The sequence below is a fragment of the Sinohyriopsis cumingii genome, chromosome 18 (genome assembly GCF_028554795.1).
Source record: "Sinohyriopsis cumingii isolate HCF-2022 chromosome 18, ASM2855479v2, whole genome shotgun sequence".
Taxonomy (NCBI): Eukaryota; Metazoa; Mollusca; class Bivalvia; order Unionida; family Unionidae; genus Sinohyriopsis; species Sinohyriopsis cumingii.
This window is the reverse complement of record NC_142978.1, coordinates 95834168-95855304: the sequence shown is the minus strand read 5'-3', so window position 1 is coordinate 95855304 and position 21137 is coordinate 95834168. Positions and strand designations below refer to the sequence as shown.

The window sequence follows — 21137 nt, the reverse complement described above, 5'->3', positions numbered from 1 at the left end:
TTTGTAGTCTTTCAATTTAACTCTTCTTCCCAAAACCGAAACATTCCAGCCATAATTCGGTAATAAATGTGTATAAAGAACAACATTATCCATTTTATTATATTTCATGCCCTTTTCATCTTATCTTGTTGATCTGCGTTCGATACGGGAGTTCAATCCGCATTTCCGTTTAGCCAACTCATGCTAGAACTATAAGATGTTTTGATTGACGTCTGTTTTCATTGATGCACCGATTTGAAGTATACTGTATTTCAGTTTTCTAATTTAACCTATTGGGCCAAATAATTACTGTGCGATGGAGCTGCATAATGTAATGCCTACTCTGCAAACAGCAGTTTAAGGGAAAGAAGGCAAAAAATCAAGAAAGAACACATTACATTTGAGCGACATGTCACTCAACATGTCATCAGTGGCCAGCAGTGATTCTGCACAAAATGGAGAATCGTTATGCAGATCATGTAACGTTTCAAGGTCAACTTCAACAACGTATCCAACATCATCTGGCACGTTTCTTTCTCACATTCATCACCGCTTATCCAGCTAACATCTCCAACGGGCAACAACTGGCTCATCGAATAAACATAAGGATCGATGATGTACTTTGATGGTGAGTGAACATCATAAATTTGACAAATACTTGGTGTTTGCTTGGAGCAGCCATTTGTTTTGTGATAAAACTGATGCCACCTCGTATTCCACTTTCAATAAACACGAACATGTCAGGGTCAGTGAAGAAATCAAACTCAATTTTGTCTGAAATTTTTAAATACATTGCCATCAGTAACACATTAGTTGTTAAATACAAGTCGTGATAGTCTCCAAGATTTGTTTTTATCTGAAACTTGTTCTAGATCATCTTCGCAAACTTATACTCATCATTTGTTTTGCCCTCATTTGTTAATCTCTAGTAAAAATATGCCTTTGATGTTATCTCGCTCTCATTAAATATTTACCAGCCGTCCACGTGCTCTTATGGGTAAGTTCTTTTCTGTCTGAGATCACTCGATGACTCAGTAAAGTGCTCTTCAAGGTTTTTAAACACATCACATGACTTGACTAGACTTTCAAGTGAACTAGCCATAAATTGAAATGAGTCGATGAATCTTCTGAAAATTATTTGGTATCGCGGTTATCTTGCTTTTACCAATCAATTGTATTATCACCAAGTGCTTACACGACCATCTGGCTCTAATTATTCTGATCCGTATATCTAATTATTGACGAGTTTGCCCTCTATACGTTGCAGAAGTTCCATTGCTTTAATTGACTCTAAGAAACAAAAACATTGCAGAATCAAAATACTATTCCCTTACACTTAAATTTATGTTTTATTTTAAGCAGAACTCCTAATCGTAATGGCTCAAAATGTATGCAATTATCCAGATCATTTCGCTTTTATACCGAAGCATAGACTCCCTCACTAACTTGATAAACATGGGCCATTTCTATGTAGATGAAATCAGAATGGTCAGGTATTGTGCTACAGATAAATCATTGAAAAGTTTCATTGCTACATTTATATGGGTGAACTTTTACTGACAGATGGCTGAGCATTGGATGCAATGTTGTCTCATTTAGGCTTATGCAAGAAAGTACAGTTTGCTACATAAAGAAAATCCATGATTAACAAAATAACTTATGCTGAATTTCAACTTGATTTGCAAGTAGCATAGTTAGCACTTTGCTAAATGTCCATTATGAAAGGCAAAACAGCAAAAAATAAACCATGTGCAAAGGTATTGATGAAGCATTACGATAGATACTTCAAGCATAGTTTGTTTTGTAGTATAAAAAGATTATTACAGTCATCAATGTCATTCACATTTAAAGTTGAATAATGGCTTTAGCTTAGAGAGATAAGATTTTGCACAAAATCTTGAGATACAAATTTATCTAGTTTATTGTCAATGTAATGATAGAGCGTAAAATTCAAGATGTTTGAAAATACCCGGAAAATATACAAGGCTAGGGTCATACATTCCGTGTACTTAATGAATCGAGTACTGACTAGTATTATATTCTCTAATCTTAAAAGCTTGTCAAAGTCTTAGTCATTTACATGTATACGCTATCCAAAACATGTATTTCTGCTTCATCGAAACAGCACACGCTTCATGATTTAATTATATATGCTCTCTTCCATTGTGTTCTGAAGTTACATGCATCATGTACAATACAGAGGATTTTCCCAATAGTAGGCAGAACTGAACCATTTGGTTGGTTTTCGTTGGTAAGAGAATCTTTTAAATTGGTATTTGATATTTAGTACAAAAAGCAAGTTATTTTGTCCGCTTTAAATATCACGGTTAAACAGACTTAATATAACAATAAGGGAAGTCGAATGCTAGAAATCATATTATAAGTATGATTATCATTATTATTATCAAACTATTAAACTGCAAGCCTACGTACCCAATATCATAAAAACATAATATTCACTTAGATTATTTCTTTAACTATGTTCCTAATTGAACATATCAAACTTTATTATGTATATTCAAGACCTACGTTGCCTGGGTTACATCAAACATTATTCCCAACAATGTACTCAAATTTCACTTAAAAGGACATTTTCAATCTTGTATACATGCAAACTAATACCGCAAAAAATGTATGCCCTGCGTGGAACTTGTATACTTTAGCAATGTTTCTTGTATTATTCAATCGCTTGCGGTAACTGACATATTCCAGTCAATGCATTGCGGAAGAACACAATTCACGTATTTTTATAATTAGATGATGAAACTATTTAACAATCGGTAGTTACTGGGAAACAATTGTCCATTTTCTTAGTATGGGCGTGTTTCAAGATAATGAGAGGTTGCTAAAATATTCTATATCCAATGAAGACTTTTCATCATCAATGGATTGCAGATGAACATTGTCTATGTAACATGGAGCATTGTATAAACTGATATGCTGAATACAATTGATGAAATAACATTTGTACACATCGTCAGTTGAGGCTTACTTATTTGTTTTATGATATCTAAGTTGCCAATCGATTTTCATATTTCAAAGACGCTATGTATTAATGTGAACTGCGGTGTGCTTTAATATTTTAGTGGCAGATTTAGACTCTTGCAACTAAGAGCATCTGTTGAAATCCTAATACGCCTCGATTTTCGATTGCATATTTGGAATCTAAACATTGCCACTTTATAGCTATTTACAATTTCTAGATTATGTACATGGATAATTTTCAATATTTGCACACGGTCAGTTTCAAGAAGGGTGATGAAATAGTTGTCTAATTTATTACATAGAACTTCCTCGAATCACACGTTTAAATCTATATTAATAGAAAGAGGTGCGAACTTAAGTTCCAATCTGTAAACAAAAACGATATTTGGACAGAAAACATGACCACAAAAATTGTTTTTGATGGGAAAACTTCTAAAAATAAACACAATTAATGTGATTTGGTGTGATTTTGATTTTTAACGTAGCTTTAACAATTTTTCAGTCAAATCGCTACGATATCTGCAATGTGGCAGTTTATAGTGATGTCTAGCACTTGGGCATGATGCTGCAGACATGTAGCGTAATGTCCCACCCAGTCACATTATCCTGACACCAGGCCGACCAGTCCTAAGACTAACCTCTTAATGCTGAACGCCAAGCGAGGCAGCTGTTAGAACCATTTTTGTAAGTCTCTGGTATGACTGGGCCGGGGATCGAACCCGCGACTTCCCGCATCCGAGGCGGACGCTCAAACCACTAGGCCTGAACACAATTAATATATATCGTACAAAAGAGAACGTAACAGAAAAAAGGATAGTTAGATGAGTAGATTCACACACACACACACACACACACACACACACACACACACACACATATCCATCAATGCAAAACTGGATGCACTCGTAGAGGCCTAGATACATTTTTCCATAATAATGATCCACATATGTAACTTTTTTACACTTAATTGGTAGACATATTGTGTTGGGTTTTCCATGAAGGTATGGTAGGTTGCTCTGGGCAACTTCGTTCGCGCAGAGGGAACCAGACAATTATTGCGCTTCTACCAAATGAATATAATACAATTTATGGGGTGGGTGGTGGGGGAAGTTGGAACTTGAAAAATGTTTACCAACAAGATTTACTCCCCTTTAGTAACAAGATTATACAAGTAAATGACTTTCTTTTTTAAAAACAAAATTCCGTTAAACTTTTTCTTTATTCTTGTAAGAGCAATGTCCCCCACCTCTCTCTCTCGTTTAACTGAATCTGAATATTGTAGTTTCATTTTAATTTCCTTGAAATTAAGTTAATTGCGACTACTGTTGCTTTGTTTTGTCATGCCAGGCCTTCCCTATATTTTTAAGACACAGTGAATAAGGTATTGATGAACGACACCACATCACGCATGAAAACGGCCCTCTCAGAAATCAACAAGAGAAAATATCCCATGTAGACACAAAAAAATAAAAACAACCAGTGATGTGTGTATAGATCATTTGACCTGCCCATATATGACAACAATAACGATGACTTACAGACACATTTGTTAGTTTATCAATGCATACAAAATACGTGCATACAGATCCATCCATTAATTCGTTTATCCATCTATGCATCCATACATGCATGCATGCATACTTATATATTTCATGATGCACACGTGATTTGTTAATACTTGATTTGTAGTAACAAACTCTGCTGGAGTTTTTAAACGGAAGCATGTTTAATGTGTCAAAACGATTTCTGTCATGTGTTGGTAATCCGAAATGCGAAGTTTCGCCAGTCTGATTGATACGAATCTAACACAGCTGTCCTGGGATATCCGTCATAGCGCTGTTTTTCATAGCTGTTTGATTCGGTTTCGACTTAAGTTTGGATCAAAATATCACTTGCCATCAATCTTTCAATGATAAAGTCGATGGCGAATACATCGCTCTTGATATCGTAGTGCAGATATAAACAATTCCTTGAATTGAGCTCTTTGAATTTGATTTGTGTAAGTAAATTCTTACAGTTCAAACGTACTGCTTATTCTTCGTCTATTCATCTCGGCATATGCATCCATGGGTGGTTCCGGGGACGTAATCTTATAAAAATACGATAGTTATGTCCTAGTGTCCTAGCATGCAAGATTTACATTCCAGTTCTAAAAAAAGTAAAAAAATATTCTGGAAGTCTCAGTTTAAGACATTGAGGAATCCCGCATTAGCACAAATGTATTTCACTGTGATATATATAAAAGAGATATTTGAACTACTGGCGAATCATGAGTAATAGATGCATAATTTGTTTTATCACAAGATGCAATACAACTGGTAAACGGAGACACAGATTTTTTCTTATGATATACCAATCTTCGGCCTCGAAGAGATTCAAAACACTGATGAATCAAAGGCCAATACAAATTATCCTTAGTGTGAACCGTATTAAAGGGATTGTCATATAATAGCAGTTAAAATATGTTTTAGTGCCTAAATGTTGCTGGAATAAGTTACATTTTAGAACAAAATATTGAATCGTTTTCACCGACAGCAATAAGTCGGATCTCGCGACAATTCGCGTATTTTTGGCATAAATGTAAGACGCGATTCATACAAGATACTTAAAGTTGTGAAGAAGCAACATTGTCGAGGCCGATATGTTTGTCCATCCCGCACAACAAGTGCACACATGCAACACAAAAATTTGTCTTACCATAAGCGTAACAGAGTTGCCCTTTTTTGACATTTGTCACAAAATGCTGGTTTTTTTTTTTACTTCATTCAGCTGCCCGAGTAACTCTTGAAGACTCTTGTTAGTCAATGCATGGAATAGTCAGAAGTCGCATATTTTAGCACTTGAAAATGTAAAAATATAAAGATGCTTTTGAAAGCTAAAATTAAAGGAATTAAATATATTATTTCTTGTTTGTCACCCGTAATAAATGGAGTTATTATTGGGACAAAGGTCTGGTCCCAAGAAATATTTCAAGAAACGTGTTTCGCCTCTTTCAATGTCAGTTCGTGCTATCGAACAGTCTGTTTTAGGCTTGAAACCAAACATCTCACATAAGAAACTCGCTTTAGTCAATTATTGATTCAAATGAACAATTTGGTGGTACTGGTGGTTAGAATGTGCACGCATTTACACGTGTATGCATTATCATTATATACTATGACGACGCCAATTAGGTGGCGCATTGTCGTGGGTCATGTCATTTTTCTGAATCAAATTCCTCCCTACCAAATGACTCTTGGGATGTGAGGATGATATATATATATATTTTTTTTTAAAACTGTGTGTCTTCCTTAATGCTCAGATATTATCAGATGCACGAAACTGTCCAGAAATAAATACACCGGAATGAGTGTGTGCGTGCGTGTGTGTGTGTGTGTGTGTGTGATTTGGGTTTATAACGTAGCCTTAACAATGTTGTAGTCATGTCGCTACGATGTCTGCAGTGTGGACGTTTATAGTGATTAGCACTGAGTCATGCCGCAAGCATGTAGAATGAATGGGATCCAAATCGCCCAGCGCTGACTCCCAAGAATGAACCTCTACCCCACCCAAACGTACCCAGAAGAAAAAGAGCAGTGGTTGCAAGACCAGTCACAACCCCCCCCCCCCCCGCCAAAAAAAAGAAAAGACCCAAGAAAACAGCATCTTTCCGCACGAGGCACTGCGGCCCGGACGAAATCTTACATCCCCAAGCCACGACCTGCGACGGTGACCGTGTCTCCAGTAGCCTCAGGTTCTTCCACTTCACCGTTGCTAGTGATGCCAGCCGAACTCGATTTAACACCCGTCTTGATTAATTTGATAAAGAAATGGAAACCCGGTCTCAAGGAACTTCTCCTCCTCCTCCGGAGGCACCCTCATCGTCCTCTTTATCCGCAGAGGCAGCTGGCGAAAAAGTACGTATCCCAAAATCAAAGTCCAAAAAAGATCGGTGAAGCTTTCCGGTGTCTTGGTCCCTAAACCTTTGCAGTTATTGCGTACGAATGCTATTGAAATTATTTATATGCACTGTCGTCTAATTAATTTCTCTCTCGCCGCTATTTTATCTACTCCTGTGGTACATGGATAATGAAATCTTTATCCTGGTAATATGCTATGAATTTAACGAGTTAAACTTGTTTTAAACTAAATCGAAATTTTTTATGATATTGCAAATAAACGGCCTTCCTTATCTAATCTGGATTGAATTTCGTCAAGTTTGTGACGGCGAAAATGAACTCAAATTGTTGTTTACTGAGCATTGCAAGAACTCAAACCCGGCTAGACTTTGTACGTCTGCATCCAACAATACCACACATTCAGGAATGCTCATGTATCTTTGGATTTTCGCTCCATTAGAAATGGATGCGGAGAATTTTTCCCAGTGCTTGCGCTGTATCGCTTATGTGGTGTTGTATATCAGCTAATATAGCATCAGAATGTTTCCTTATATATATATATATATATATATATATATATATATATATATATATATATATATATATATATATATATATATATATATATATATATATATATATATATAAAACGCTGTCATATTATTGCAATAGGTATCATCTTTCTAATCGATTTGGTCATTACTACATTCACCGATCACTGTCTTCACTGTCCTCGCTATATGGTTCGCTCACATCAACCATAAGTTAGAGAAGGCTTGGTCCGACGTACCGCATTAAGTTAGCGACACGTTTGTTTACCTTTCTTTGATGTCGAGTTCAGAGTCTCTGTACCTATCTTTATTATCACCTTGATAAGGTAGAGACCCGTTTATTGTATACCTATATATCTATCCATCAGCATATATGTCAGTCAATCATATGTCTGCCTAATATCATACCAATAGAATTTGGTTGTAATGGTAGGTTTATCTACTGTTAGAAAAGTCAAGTACATGTAAAGGTTATTATCAATTTCGGATAAGTCAGACGGACAAGAAAAACATATTAAATTGCTACTACTATTACTATTACTACTACTACTACCATTTTATAACATAATGTTGGGTATTATTACTGATTATGACTTGAACATTCCGATAGAAATGTTTTACACCAAACCTCTTAAGATGATATACTTGACACGTCCATTTTGCCCCACTGTTCTTAATTTCAATAAATTTGCAGTGATATCCTTGATGTAGCATGTCAACAATTTATGATATTTTCGCTAAACATAATAGATATTTCTGTTGTGATACTTGTTTTTCTTCTTTGTTTTGGTTCTCTATTTTCACTCGGTATGAATTTAGTAATATCATGGTGTTCTGTCTTACCAAAATATTGTTGTGTAACCATGGTATTATGGGTCGATATCCTACATTATGGAAAGACTAGTGTCTTTGTCAGTAAACAGTTGTCATTAAGGAACTGTCTTTGGCATTAAGACGTACCTTATCTGTAGGACGTCGTGGATCAAACCTACATACGTACGTACTAGAATTGTGAGTTAACAGGCTATTAGAACAATATTTACAATCAGGGGTTTGCCCCTTAATCTTTAGATACCAAATCAAATAAGACAATATGGATACAATATTCATGCGAATGACCCATGAGTAGTACATAACAAAGAACAGGAACATAAATATTTTAAAAATATTATCATCTTTTAGTTGTATTCAGAAGTCGTGGCATTATGTACCCCATAGTTCTATACCATTTACAGCACTAGATTGATAGTCAAAACCACTGTTTCTTTTTTGGCAACTTGATTTCCTTGTAATCGGTGTCTAACAATTATGGAACATTATTCACATTTAAAATAATTGTAAATATTATTGGTTTAAAAACTTTAAAGTAAGTATAATCGTGAGATTGAGTGTTGAGGGTGCAAGTTTATTATGTTTATCGAACACGTCTGCATAATAAACACAAGGGTCGTTAAGTACGATATCAAATGTGATCCATATTTAAGGGATGAAAGTTGATCTGCAGCCTTGGAGCACTGGTGGCAAATAGTTCCGAAGGCAAAGCATGTTCGATAGGAAAGTTATATTGTGTCACTGTCTAATCCATGTATCCATTGGCACCTCTTTGAAATTCTTCTAATGATTTTCCTACTTCTCCATATTTTGCAAATTAAACATGAAAAAGAAAGAAATCTTGTTTGGTTCGTATTCTCCATACATTGTTTTATTGACGATATTTTTATGAATTTTACATGTCGTATCGACTAAGTAGTTACTATTATGCCGAAAAGCCAGAATAAATCATATACATTAATTGTAGGACGATTGCCACTATCACATAATTGCAGATACATTAATTATAGGGCGATTGCCACTAACACATATTAGCAGATGCATTTTCAACGGAACTATTGTAAATCATCATCTTAATTGCGACATTCCGTGTCAAGGTCAGAGAAAAACAAATCATTACATCAAAAGCAACAGAGAAGATGTGGAATTCAGCTAATGGTTTGAAGCATATTGGAGAAGCAAATTCGTTTAGATAGTAAATATCAGGTGAATTAGGCGAGGAAATATAGTAGAAACGCGATGATCATAAGAAATCATCTTTGCAGAAACGAAATATTTATGAAAGAAAACACATCATATTTCAAAGCTACTGTTTATTTATGTGATAATAAGTAATTGAAATATTTCATGAAGTAGGAACAATTAAAGTAAATCCATCTTAGCTACATAACGCATTTAAAGCGAAAGAAATTTTTTGAAAAGGAATGAACTGGGTTTCCTATAATGTACGTTTACATAATCTTCATTTCTCTATCAGTCAAAACTCTAGAATGATTAATTTTATTCATAGTTTTGGTCCGACGATTGCATTTAATGAAAATACTCTACAGGAGGTTTCAGCTTTAAATTTAGTTATCTGATTGACCGAAAACGAGGAAACGTCGGGATATGTGGAGGATGAAGAGAACAGGTTCATTCCTTCCAGTTCTTGCTTTCCGTTACAGCTGTCAAAGGTTACTCCTCCTTGAGAAACTCCGACATAATAAAAACCTATCAGGTCATTCGGTTTAACTGCTATCCTACTTCCTGGTGGAATGATGATATGTCTAAGTCTGTCGTCTCGAGCTTGGTGTACAATGTTCTGTCCAACTAATGTGAAACTGAAAAAATGAGAAACACTAGAACGTCTACTATTATTTTTTTATACAAGTATAATGTCTACTGCTGCTACTTGTGTTACCAGAATGTCTACTATTACCTATTCCACTAGAAACACTATGACTGCTACGCATTCTACTAGAATGGCTACTACTGCTACGCATACTACTATAATTACTACTATTGTTACGCATGCTACTAGAAAGACTACTACTGCTGCGTATGCTACTAGAATGACTACTACTGCTACGTTTGCTAGTAGAATGGATATTACTGCTACGTAGGATACCAGAATGACTAGTACTGCAACGTATGGTACTAGAATCTCTACTACTACTTGTGTTACTAGAATGGCTACTGTTCCCGCTACATATCCTACTAAAATGACTACTACTGCTACGTATGATACATGAATAACTACCACTGCCATGTATGCTACTAGAATGGCTGCTACTGCTTGTGTTACTAGAACGGCTGCTTTTACTTATTCCACTAGAATGGCTACTACTGCTACGCATTCTACTAGAACGACTACTCTTACTACCTACTCTATTAAAATTACTACCACTGCTAAGTATTCTACTAGAATGACTACGGCTGCTATTACTATGCTACTAGAAAGAGAACTCCTGTTACGTATGCTACTTGAATGGCCACTACTGCTAAGTATGCTGCTAGAATTACTACTACTGCTACGTATGCTGCTAGAATGACTACTACTACTCTTACTTATGCCACTGGAATGACTACAATTGCTACGTATTCTAATATAATGGCTAATAATGCTACCTATGCCTCTAGAATGACTATTATTTTTATGTATTATACTAAAATGACTACTGCTACTACGTATTCTACTAGAATCACTACTACTGCTACGTATTATAATAGAATGGCTACTACTTCTATGTATGCTATTAGAATGATATCTATTTCTACATATGCTGCTAGAAAGTATACAACTACTATTCGCGTTACTAGAATGGCTACTATTATCTATTCCCCTTGAATCGTTACTAACGTATACGTATTCTACTAGAATGGATACTATTGGTACATACTCTACTAGAATGACTCCTACTGCTAAGTATGTATAATTGAATGGCTACTACTGCTACGTATTCAACTAAAATGGCTTCTACGGCTACATATGCTACAAGAATGGCCTCTTCCTCTACGTATTCTACTAGAATGACTAGTATTGCTACGTATGCTACTGGAATTGCTATCACTGATACGTATGCTACTAGAATGGCTACTACTGCTTTGTTTGCTACTAGAATGACTACTACTGCTACGTATGCTACTAGAATGACCACTATTGCTACGTATTCTAAATGAATGGTGCTTCTGCTACGTATGCCTCTAGGGTGACTACTACTGCTATTTATGCTACTAGAATGACTACGTTTGCTACGTATTCTAATACAATTTCTACTACTGCTACGTATGCCTCTAAAATGACTACTTTTGCTACGCATTCAACTATAATAATTACTACCGCTACTACGTATGCTACTCGAATCACTGCTGCTCTTACGTAATAATATAATGGCTACTAATGCTACGTTTTCTACCAGAATGGCTACTACTGCTATGTATGCTAGTAAAATGACTACTACTGCTACGTATGCTACTAGAATGACTACTATTGATACGCATGCTGCTATAATGTCTACTACTACTACTTGTGTTAGTAGAATGGCTCCGTTTATTTATTCCACATGAATCGTTACTCCTGCTACGTATTCTACTAGAATTGATACTATTGATACGTACTCTACTAGAATGACTACTACTGCTAAGTATGTTACTGGAATGGCTACTACTGCAACGTATTTGTACTAGAATGGCTGCTACTCCTACGTATACTACTAGAATGGCTTCTACTGCTACATCAAGTATCCAAATATTGGGTAATCCCACTGACATATTACTTGTGTTAATTATAAATAGCAATCAGCCATACTACTTTGGAGCGTTTCTATAGGTGTTGTTAAGTGTCATTTGAACATTCGGTGTTTCCCTCGTGCGCGTACGACTTTTCCCATCCATTTATGGGCAAGTCCAATGGGTTTCAAGTCTACATAATACCAGTCATGCTCTGGCAGATGCATTCTGACTGACAGTGAGTACACACGTGTTTGAACTTGAATAACAAATAAAGGCCGCTGTAAGGTTACTGTGGAGATTATGATATAGTACAATGAAATAAAGTAATCCGCACTAGACAATATTCTAAAGGTTATACAATAAACGTGTTCTGCTTCATCATTATTTAATTTGCTGTATACATCTATAAAGGCTTAGTGACAACCAATAACCCACTATGTATTTCTTAATAAGGAAATTTCAATTAAGAAGCATATTAAATTGTCAGTACCGGAATTGCGGTAACACATAAATGTGTATGGTAAGGTACATTCGTTATACTATCTCTACAGGGAACATTCAATTATCTTTATATTGCACTGAAGTAGCTATTGGTTAGCTGTAAGAAAGAAAATATATTTTTAAAATTATAATTAAAGAGTTCGCTCTGGAAGATAACAAAGTGTCATATGCATTGGGAAACACACCAGATTTGTATAATTTTTCCATGTATTTTATTATTCATCATTTTATTTTGTATTCCTGATAATACATAATATTGCGGTGATTAGTTTGATCTTTGTATTCTTATCTTTCAATATTGTGTCACATATATCATTTATATTTATGAAGGCAAAGTTGAATTATATGTGCGATTTAGTAAGGGAAAGAACATATTGAACATATTTTTTTTTACTTTCATCGTTACAAGATAATTGGGACTGGAATGTTGCAGTTTTATTCCGGATTCACCATTGCATACCATACAGTACTGGCATTAAATTGTGAAATAGCTCTCCTGCTTTGTGATTAAAATCCCAGGTTCAAATTAAGTCGAAGCTGGCACTGTGCTGAACCACAGCTCGGGACGTTAAAGCTAATATTACTACTCATACCGCTGGAATGGCTACTACTAGTTATGAGTATAGACTGTCGATTACTACTACTACTCATACCGCTAGAATGGCTACTATTAGTTATGAGTATAGAATGTTCATTTCTACTACTACTGATACCACTAGAATGGCTACTAATAGTCATGAGTATAAACTTTCGATTACTACTACTCATACCGCTAGAATGGATACTAATAGTTATGAGCATAGACTGTCGATTACTACTACTACTCATACCGCTAGAATGGCTACTACTAGTTATGAGTATAGAATGTCGATTACTACTACTGATACCGCTGGAATGGCTACTACTAGTCATGAGTATAGACTGTCCATTTCTACTACTACTCATACCGCTAGAATGGTTACTACTAGTCATGAGTATAGATTGTCCATTTCTACTATTACTCATACCGCTAGAATGGCTACTACTAGTTATGAAGATAGACTTTCGATTACTACTACTCATACCGCTGGAATGGTTACTACTAGTTATGAGTATAGACTGTCGATTACTACTACTGATACCACTAGAATGGCTACTACTAGTTATGAGTATAGACTTTCCATTTCTACTACTACTCATACCACTAGAATGGCTACTACTAGTTATTAGGATGGACTGTCGATTAATACTACTCATACCGCTAGAATGGATACTAATAGTTATGAGTATAGACTGTCGATTACTACTACTGATACCACTAGAATGGCTACTACTAGTCATGAGTATAAACTTTCGATTACTACTCCTCATACCGCTGGAATGGCTACTACTAGTTATGAGTATAGACTGTCCATTTCTACTACTATTCATACCGCTAGAATGGCTAGCTACTAGTTATGAGTATAGACTGTCGATTACTACTACAACTCATACCGCTAGAATGGCTAATACTATTTATGAGTATAGACTGTCCATTGCTACTACTACTCATACCGCTGGAATGGCTAGCTACTAGTCATGAGTATAGAGTGTCGATTACTACTACTACTCATACCGCTAGAATGGCTACTACTAGTTACGAGTATAGAATGTTCATTTCTACCACTACTGATACCACTAGAATGGCTACTACTAGTCATGAGTATAGACTGTCCATTTCTACTACTACTCATACCGCTAGAATGTGTACTACTAGTCATGAGTATAGACCGTCCACTTCTACTACTACCCATACCGCTAGAATGTGTACTACTAGTCATGAGTATAGACTGTCCATTTCTACTATTACTCATACCGCTAGAATGGCTAATACTATTTATGAGTATAGACTGTCCATTGCTACTACGACTCATACCGCTGGAATGGTTACTACTAGTCATGAGTATAGACTGTCGATTACTAATACTACTCATACCGCTAGAATGGCTACTACTACTTATGAGCATAGAATGTTCATTTCTACCACTACTGATACCACTAGAATGGCTACTACTAGTCATGAGTATAGACTGTCCATTTCTACTACTACTCATACCGCTAGAATGTGTACTACTAGTCATGAGTATAGACCGTCCATTTCTACTACTACCCATACCGCTAGAATGTGTACTACTAGTCATGAGTATAGACTGTCCATTTCTACTACTACTCATACCGCTGGAATGGCTACTACTAGTCATGAGTATAGACTGTCCATTTCTACTATTACTCATACCGCTAGAACGGCTGCTACTAGCTATGAGTATAGACCGTCGATTACTACTACTGCTCATACCACTAGAATGACTACTACTAGTTATGAGTATAGACTGTCCATTTCTATTACTACTCATACCGCTAGAATGTGTACTACTAGTCATGAGTATAGACTGTCCATTTCTACTATTACTCATACCACTAGAATGGCTACTACGAGTTATGAGAATAGACTGTTCATTTCTAATACTACTCATACCGCTAGAATGGCTACTACTAGTTATGAGTATAGACTTTCGATTACTGCTACTCATACCGCTGGAATGGTTACTACTGGTTATGAGTATAGACTGTCGATTACTACTACTGATACCAATAAAATGGCTACTACTAGTAATGAGTATAGACTTTCCATTTCTACTACTACTAATACCACTAGAATGGCTGCAACTAGTTATTAGGATGGACTGTCGATTAATACTACTCATACCGCTAGAATGGATACTAATAGTTATGAGTATAGACTGTCGATTACTACTACTGATACCACTAGAATGGCTACTACTAGTCATGAGTATAAACGTTCGATTACTACTCCTCATACCGCTGGAATGGCTACTACTAGTTATGAGTATAGACTGTCCATTTCTACTACTACTCATACCGCTAGAATGTGTACTACTAGTCATGAGTATAGAGTGTCCATTTCTACTATTACTCATGCCGCTAGAATGGCTACTACTAGTTATAAGTATAGACTGTTCATTTCTACTACTATTCATAACGCTAAAATGGCTAGCTACTACTAGTCATGAGTATAGACTTTCCATTTCTACTACTACTCATACCGCTAGAATGGCTGCTACTAGTTATTAGGATGGACTGTCGATTGCTACTACTCATACCGCTAGAATGGATACTAATAGTTATGAGTATAGACTGTCGATTACTACTACTGGTACCACTAGAATGGATACTACTAGTTATGAGTATGGACTGTCGATTACTACAATTAATACCGCTAGAATGGCTGCTACTAGGACTACCTATTTTACTAGAATGTTGTTGCGGTTTTCTTTGACACCATTTTCAGCAAACGATATGCTATACATTGTTGCCCGTATAGCTGGTGAAGGGAGAACCCTGGAAAATCCCGAGAAGAACCACCAATCCAATGGAAGCTCCTGGCACCTAAGAAGTCTACTAGTACTACGTGTGCTACTAGAATGTCTACTACTACTGCTATTACGTATGCTACTGGAATGGCTCATACGTATGCTACTAGAATGTTTACTAAGTCTACTGATATTACGTATGCTACTAGAATGACTATTACGTATGCTACTAGAATGGCTATTACATATGCTGCTGGGATGACTACTAGTACCATATTTTATTATTAATAATAAAATTAATAAATATTTAATAAGTAGGAACTGTTTCTGGAACAAAAACATGCTTTCTTCATTATTTGCAATAAATGTCTTCAACTAGCTCATAAAGGAAACATAAAAGCATCCATCTTTATATCATGGCTGTAGATTCATTGTTAGGGTTGCTAAATTGTAATGCTTTCAGATGTTAAAAGATATCATAGCAAACATTGTTTTTGTGCTGAAATTTCATGCCATGGAAGTGATATCAACATAAAATCATTCAAATTATATCAAGCAAAGACAAAAGATTATTGTACAATGAACGTTGGTGGCATTTATTGGATTTCCTATTCTAATGTCTTAAATCTCCCTGAAGCTGAACGTCAGGCTACAAAGACATCTCTTTTGGAGGCATGAAGCTTGATCTCACGAACGCAAGTTTATTGTAAATAGATGAGTCAAAGATGTTAAGCTGTCTTGACAATTAGTAAGTTAACAGTATAGTGGCATAGTCTTTTTAGCTAATTTAACTCCAAGCAACTTTAAATGTTTGCCTTGAAAGTACTGAAGTCCACAACTTGTTCGTACTGTATTTTGCTTATTCAGCCTTGAATACAATTCTTATACTTTCCTTACTAAATGTTCTATTTCAGGTCTACGTTTGGATATCATTGCAACACCTTGCTGATGTCAGGTTTCGGGAGCAAGACGACAACGTCTTATTTGAATATCAACGAGTAACACACATATATATAGTTTACCCCGTTTCTGTCGGTCTCCAAACCTGCAGGGCAATTTTTCCATTCACATGACTGTAAAATTCCCATTCATAAATTTCTCCAGGCTTTGATATTCTATGGTAAGCGTTGTTGCCTGTATAAACCGTCTTTTGAGACATCACCTTGTCACGTTTTCGTGTGCTGACGTTGTTAACTTTGGTAGGGACGAGTGTTATGTCTGCCAAAACAATGTTATATTTTACAGTACACTTGTTTATTATATTGACTACAGTTTGAAACAAAATATTGAAGACCGTCAAAAATACATTATTATCAACAATGATTAGATCACGCGTTGGTTCGAATAAATTATTGTATGGTATCTCTAAATATTGTAGAGGTTTTATTACTTTTACGTTTTTCGTCTCTCAGGCTGACATTCAATGTAACATTCTAGAATAATATGCGTTTTTCCTTTCATGATAAACATTATGTTTGTTTCGCGTCTCTATCTCTAAGAATATTATGTCCTAATTTACTGCCCAATTGAAAAAATCATGGGCACGGCTTTTTAAAAACAAATGTCTGCAAATGCTTAATTGGAAATAAAATGCATTTTTAAGACAATTATTAATACGACAAACACGCACTTCATAATATAACCACAAACATGTTCATAGGTAGAAAGATATACCCAGACTGTAAATTTTTGTACAACATTTATCGTACCTTGACAAACGGGAGTCTCGCCTGTCAGCGTCCCGGATGGAAGACAAGCACGGATTAAATTCCCTTTTACTGGTGTATATCCGGCATTGCACATGTACTCAAACAACTCACCGACGTTTATTTTATCACCTCCTTTCACTTTGTTGGCATATGCTACGGCCCCAGGATCTAAACAAACTGTGCCTAAACAGGAATGATGAATAGGTTTTAAGAGTACTAACGATGTAACTATTTTAAATTCAAGGTCTTTGGGCGACAAAATGTGACAGTTGTATTGAAACAGACATATATGTTAACAACGGCAATAGAGTACTTGCGATATAAACCTATTTTCGTTGATGTCTAAAGGGTCACTTTGTAATGCTATTTCTCATTAGGACATTTTTTCTTTGTACGTTCATCAAATATGTCAAACAAAACCAAGAACAACATAAGCTTATATAGCTTGAAAAGAAGGTCACTTATTTAAAAAAAAAGTGTCACTCTAAGCCTGAAAATTGAATACGCTCATTATGTATTACATCTATGGATGGGGAGTACGACAAAAAAGGTGTTATATTCACGAGATATGGAAATTATAAGCTAAATATAACCATTGAAATGTTAATCATAAGCTGTGAGTAGATCATTCAAAATGAATATGTAATTTTACATCACACTATACATGAATTATTTACACCCCATTTAAAAAGAGTCTGCATATGAAACAAAGACAATTACAACGTCAGCGTCGAAAACATGTTCTTTGTCTTCCAACTTTTTGTTATGGGAAGAAAACTCTTTCCTAGTATTTGGCAGTGAGAGACCTTGTAGACAAGTATGTCCGTTAAACAATTCTGATGTGTAAAGAATAAACGAATACCAATACCTCTCTGCTGACGAAAAGACTTAAATGGACTACACTACCCAATTAGATCTGCACAGGTATGTTCCAATTACTAGTTCTTCAGACCAAACAAGTATCAAGAAAAACAAATAAAATTTGAAAACTTTAATAATTGCGTTGATAAAAAGTCTATAAAGAAAACCTAGTTACGTTATCTCTTTGTAAGAATACAAACATAAATACTATACTTAATTCATCTATCTCGTTTGGTTTCCCCTCAATTCTGCTAAATCGGCATTTGTACAAGAACTCGTAAACCCAAAAATTTAAATAGTTGAAGAAATTAAACAATTGATGTAAAAGCACGAAAATATAATCACATCATTAACATATAAATAATTTTAGGCCTTATAAGTTTCAGCTAAAATAGCACGTAACCTTTTCTTAGCTTTGCTTTGAAAAATTATATCAACATAAAGGATTCAATCGTTGATACCACACTTAAATGAGCACTTAGCATAATTGTTATAATGATATATAAATGCAGTCAAGTCACACACACAAATATATGCGCACATGTCTGTATGTATGTATGTATGTATGTATGTATGTATGTATATATGTATGTGTATGTATGTATGTATGTATGTATGTATATATGTATGTATGTATGCCTGTATGTATGTATGTATGTATGTATGTATGTGTGTATGTATGTATGTGCTACGTGTTGCTCAAAATTTGTATGGAACAATTGAAGAAAACAAATCTAAATTTAAAAACTATATTAAGCTGAAAATTTCTGCAAGGTTGTTAAATATAATCTAATCATCTATATATGAACACACACACACACACACATGATTACGAATCTTTATTTGTCTATCTCGACTGATATAATCAGAATTCCTGCCCGAAGAGTCAAGTGGTCGGATGGTATTGCACTACTTCCGTTTGCAATGGCGAGCCATGCCTCTAACTATTGCTGCTTTTGAAACTAAGGAGGGTACAGTTCTCATAAGATTAAGATCAAGCATGGAATTTAAGTTTATATTGTCAATATATCGAAACTGCTTAAATATGCACGACATCCACATGTATTAATGCAGTGATATTAGATCTTATATGCTGAGTTTGTCGTCACCGGGAGCCCTGATTCTGATCAAGTCTGTTCGGATATGAAATATATCCTTGCATCATGAAGACCATGCGGTACTTTGGTAATGAGCTGAGCGAGGTTCATGTACTTTAATGAGTAGCTGTTGCAATTGACTTGCTGAGTTGTTTCCCCTCTGGAATCTACTTATAATCATACTCTGGTCAAACTTAGAATGTAGTTTTATATGAGCAAGATCTGGTAAGCGTTCGATAATTAGCGACATTCGTAAACATTGATAGATGAAGTTAAACCAGATTATATAAACTTGTTTCCCCAGTATATGTGGTGGTTCGGATCTGATTTAATAATACAAATTGATTTAACTATCATGGTTTCGGAAGATATTACCTTTACGCGAGATCAAATGATAAAAGAGCTTGTTTCTGATTGGCTGAACTTATCAAGAATTAGCGATTTTATCTGGTTTGGTAAATAATGTTATATCTTCAGATGTCTAATATGTTTTGATTTGAGATGGATAAGTGCATATTAAAATAGGTGATCTTTTATCTGATTGTTTGAGTCAAGTACCGCTTGAGAGGCAGCATTTCTGACGGGATCGTAATGTATATAAATATGCCAATATGAAAAAGGTTTTTAAAGAGTTTTATCATAAGCAAGCTATCTGTATTTATGATGTTCTATTGTATCTGAGTGGATAACTTTTGACCTCTCCAGAAACTAGATTGTTTATTGGATTTTGATAAAGCTTTGTAAAGATACTTATATCACGATCTCAGTTGAATATAATTATAAACACATATTAATGAGATGATATTGCCTCTCACTGGCTGAGCTTGTCAACATTTTAGCAGCTCTATTTAAAATCAGATGTCACCAAAATCTAGGATGAGAAACCGGGATGAAGTCAATAATGAGGAAGACGTTTATCGATATAACTTGGTGAATATATACTTTATAATGAAACTCCAGAACGGAAACGATCAAGAACAAACGCTTGTAATTATTAACATCTCCTTTATCTTCAGAAATATAATTTGTTTTCAGTTTATAGTAAATAAAAAATACTGCATAATCATGGTATATGTAATAAACAAACTGATATGTATGTCAGCAAGATGAGTGATGTCAGGACGACCTGGGACTCTTATTGCTTACTAGTGTAGACTGACTTATTTAGAAGCGTCCAAATATGTGCAAATTAAAAATTCTTATAATGGTGCGGAAATATCATTAAATTATCTATATAGAATCATAGAAAGATGTATACAATTACTATGTCTAATAGCTCTTGTACGCACCAAAACCCAGTCGGGACGAAAGGAGAGCAGAACAATAAAGATACTTTCTGCTATCACTGCTATTCGGAGAACAATGATTTTTTGTAAGCCATTTCATGGACGGTTTGTATTAGAAGAATTTAAGTTTGAAATGTGTATATTAGAACATTTCATGTTTTAACTTTCATCTTTTTTCCCCATCTCCCTTCACAAATTCAAGAGTACAAAGATAAAATAAAGACAAAGACGAAGAATAAGTTGTCCACTTACAATCATCTGAAGGAGTACTTGAGTTACATGGCATCTGGCCTGCTTAGAAGGATACATAATTCAAAGTTAATATTACATATCAATGAGTATCGATACATGCATGATGAATAAGTCTTTGCAAGAAAATGTTTGAAACACTAAATAAC

General features: G+C 35.2%; 1 protein-coding gene across 1 annotated transcript in view; it reads right to left on the bottom strand.

Annotated features, from left to right (window-relative positions):
* LOC149777536 (uncharacterized) overlaps positions 1 to 21137 on the bottom strand; it is an 85182-nt gene that overhangs the window by 59934 nt on the left and 4111 nt on the right. Inside the window, exons 4-5 of the mRNA XM_089941401.1 lie at positions 20992 to 21030; positions 17496 to 17678 (exon numbers count right to left, since the gene is read on the bottom strand). Coding sequence (XP_089797527.1) covers positions 17496 to 17678; positions 20992 to 21030 — 222 coding nt within the window. The remainder of the gene's footprint in view (positions 1 to 17495; positions 17679 to 20991; positions 21031 to 21137) is intronic.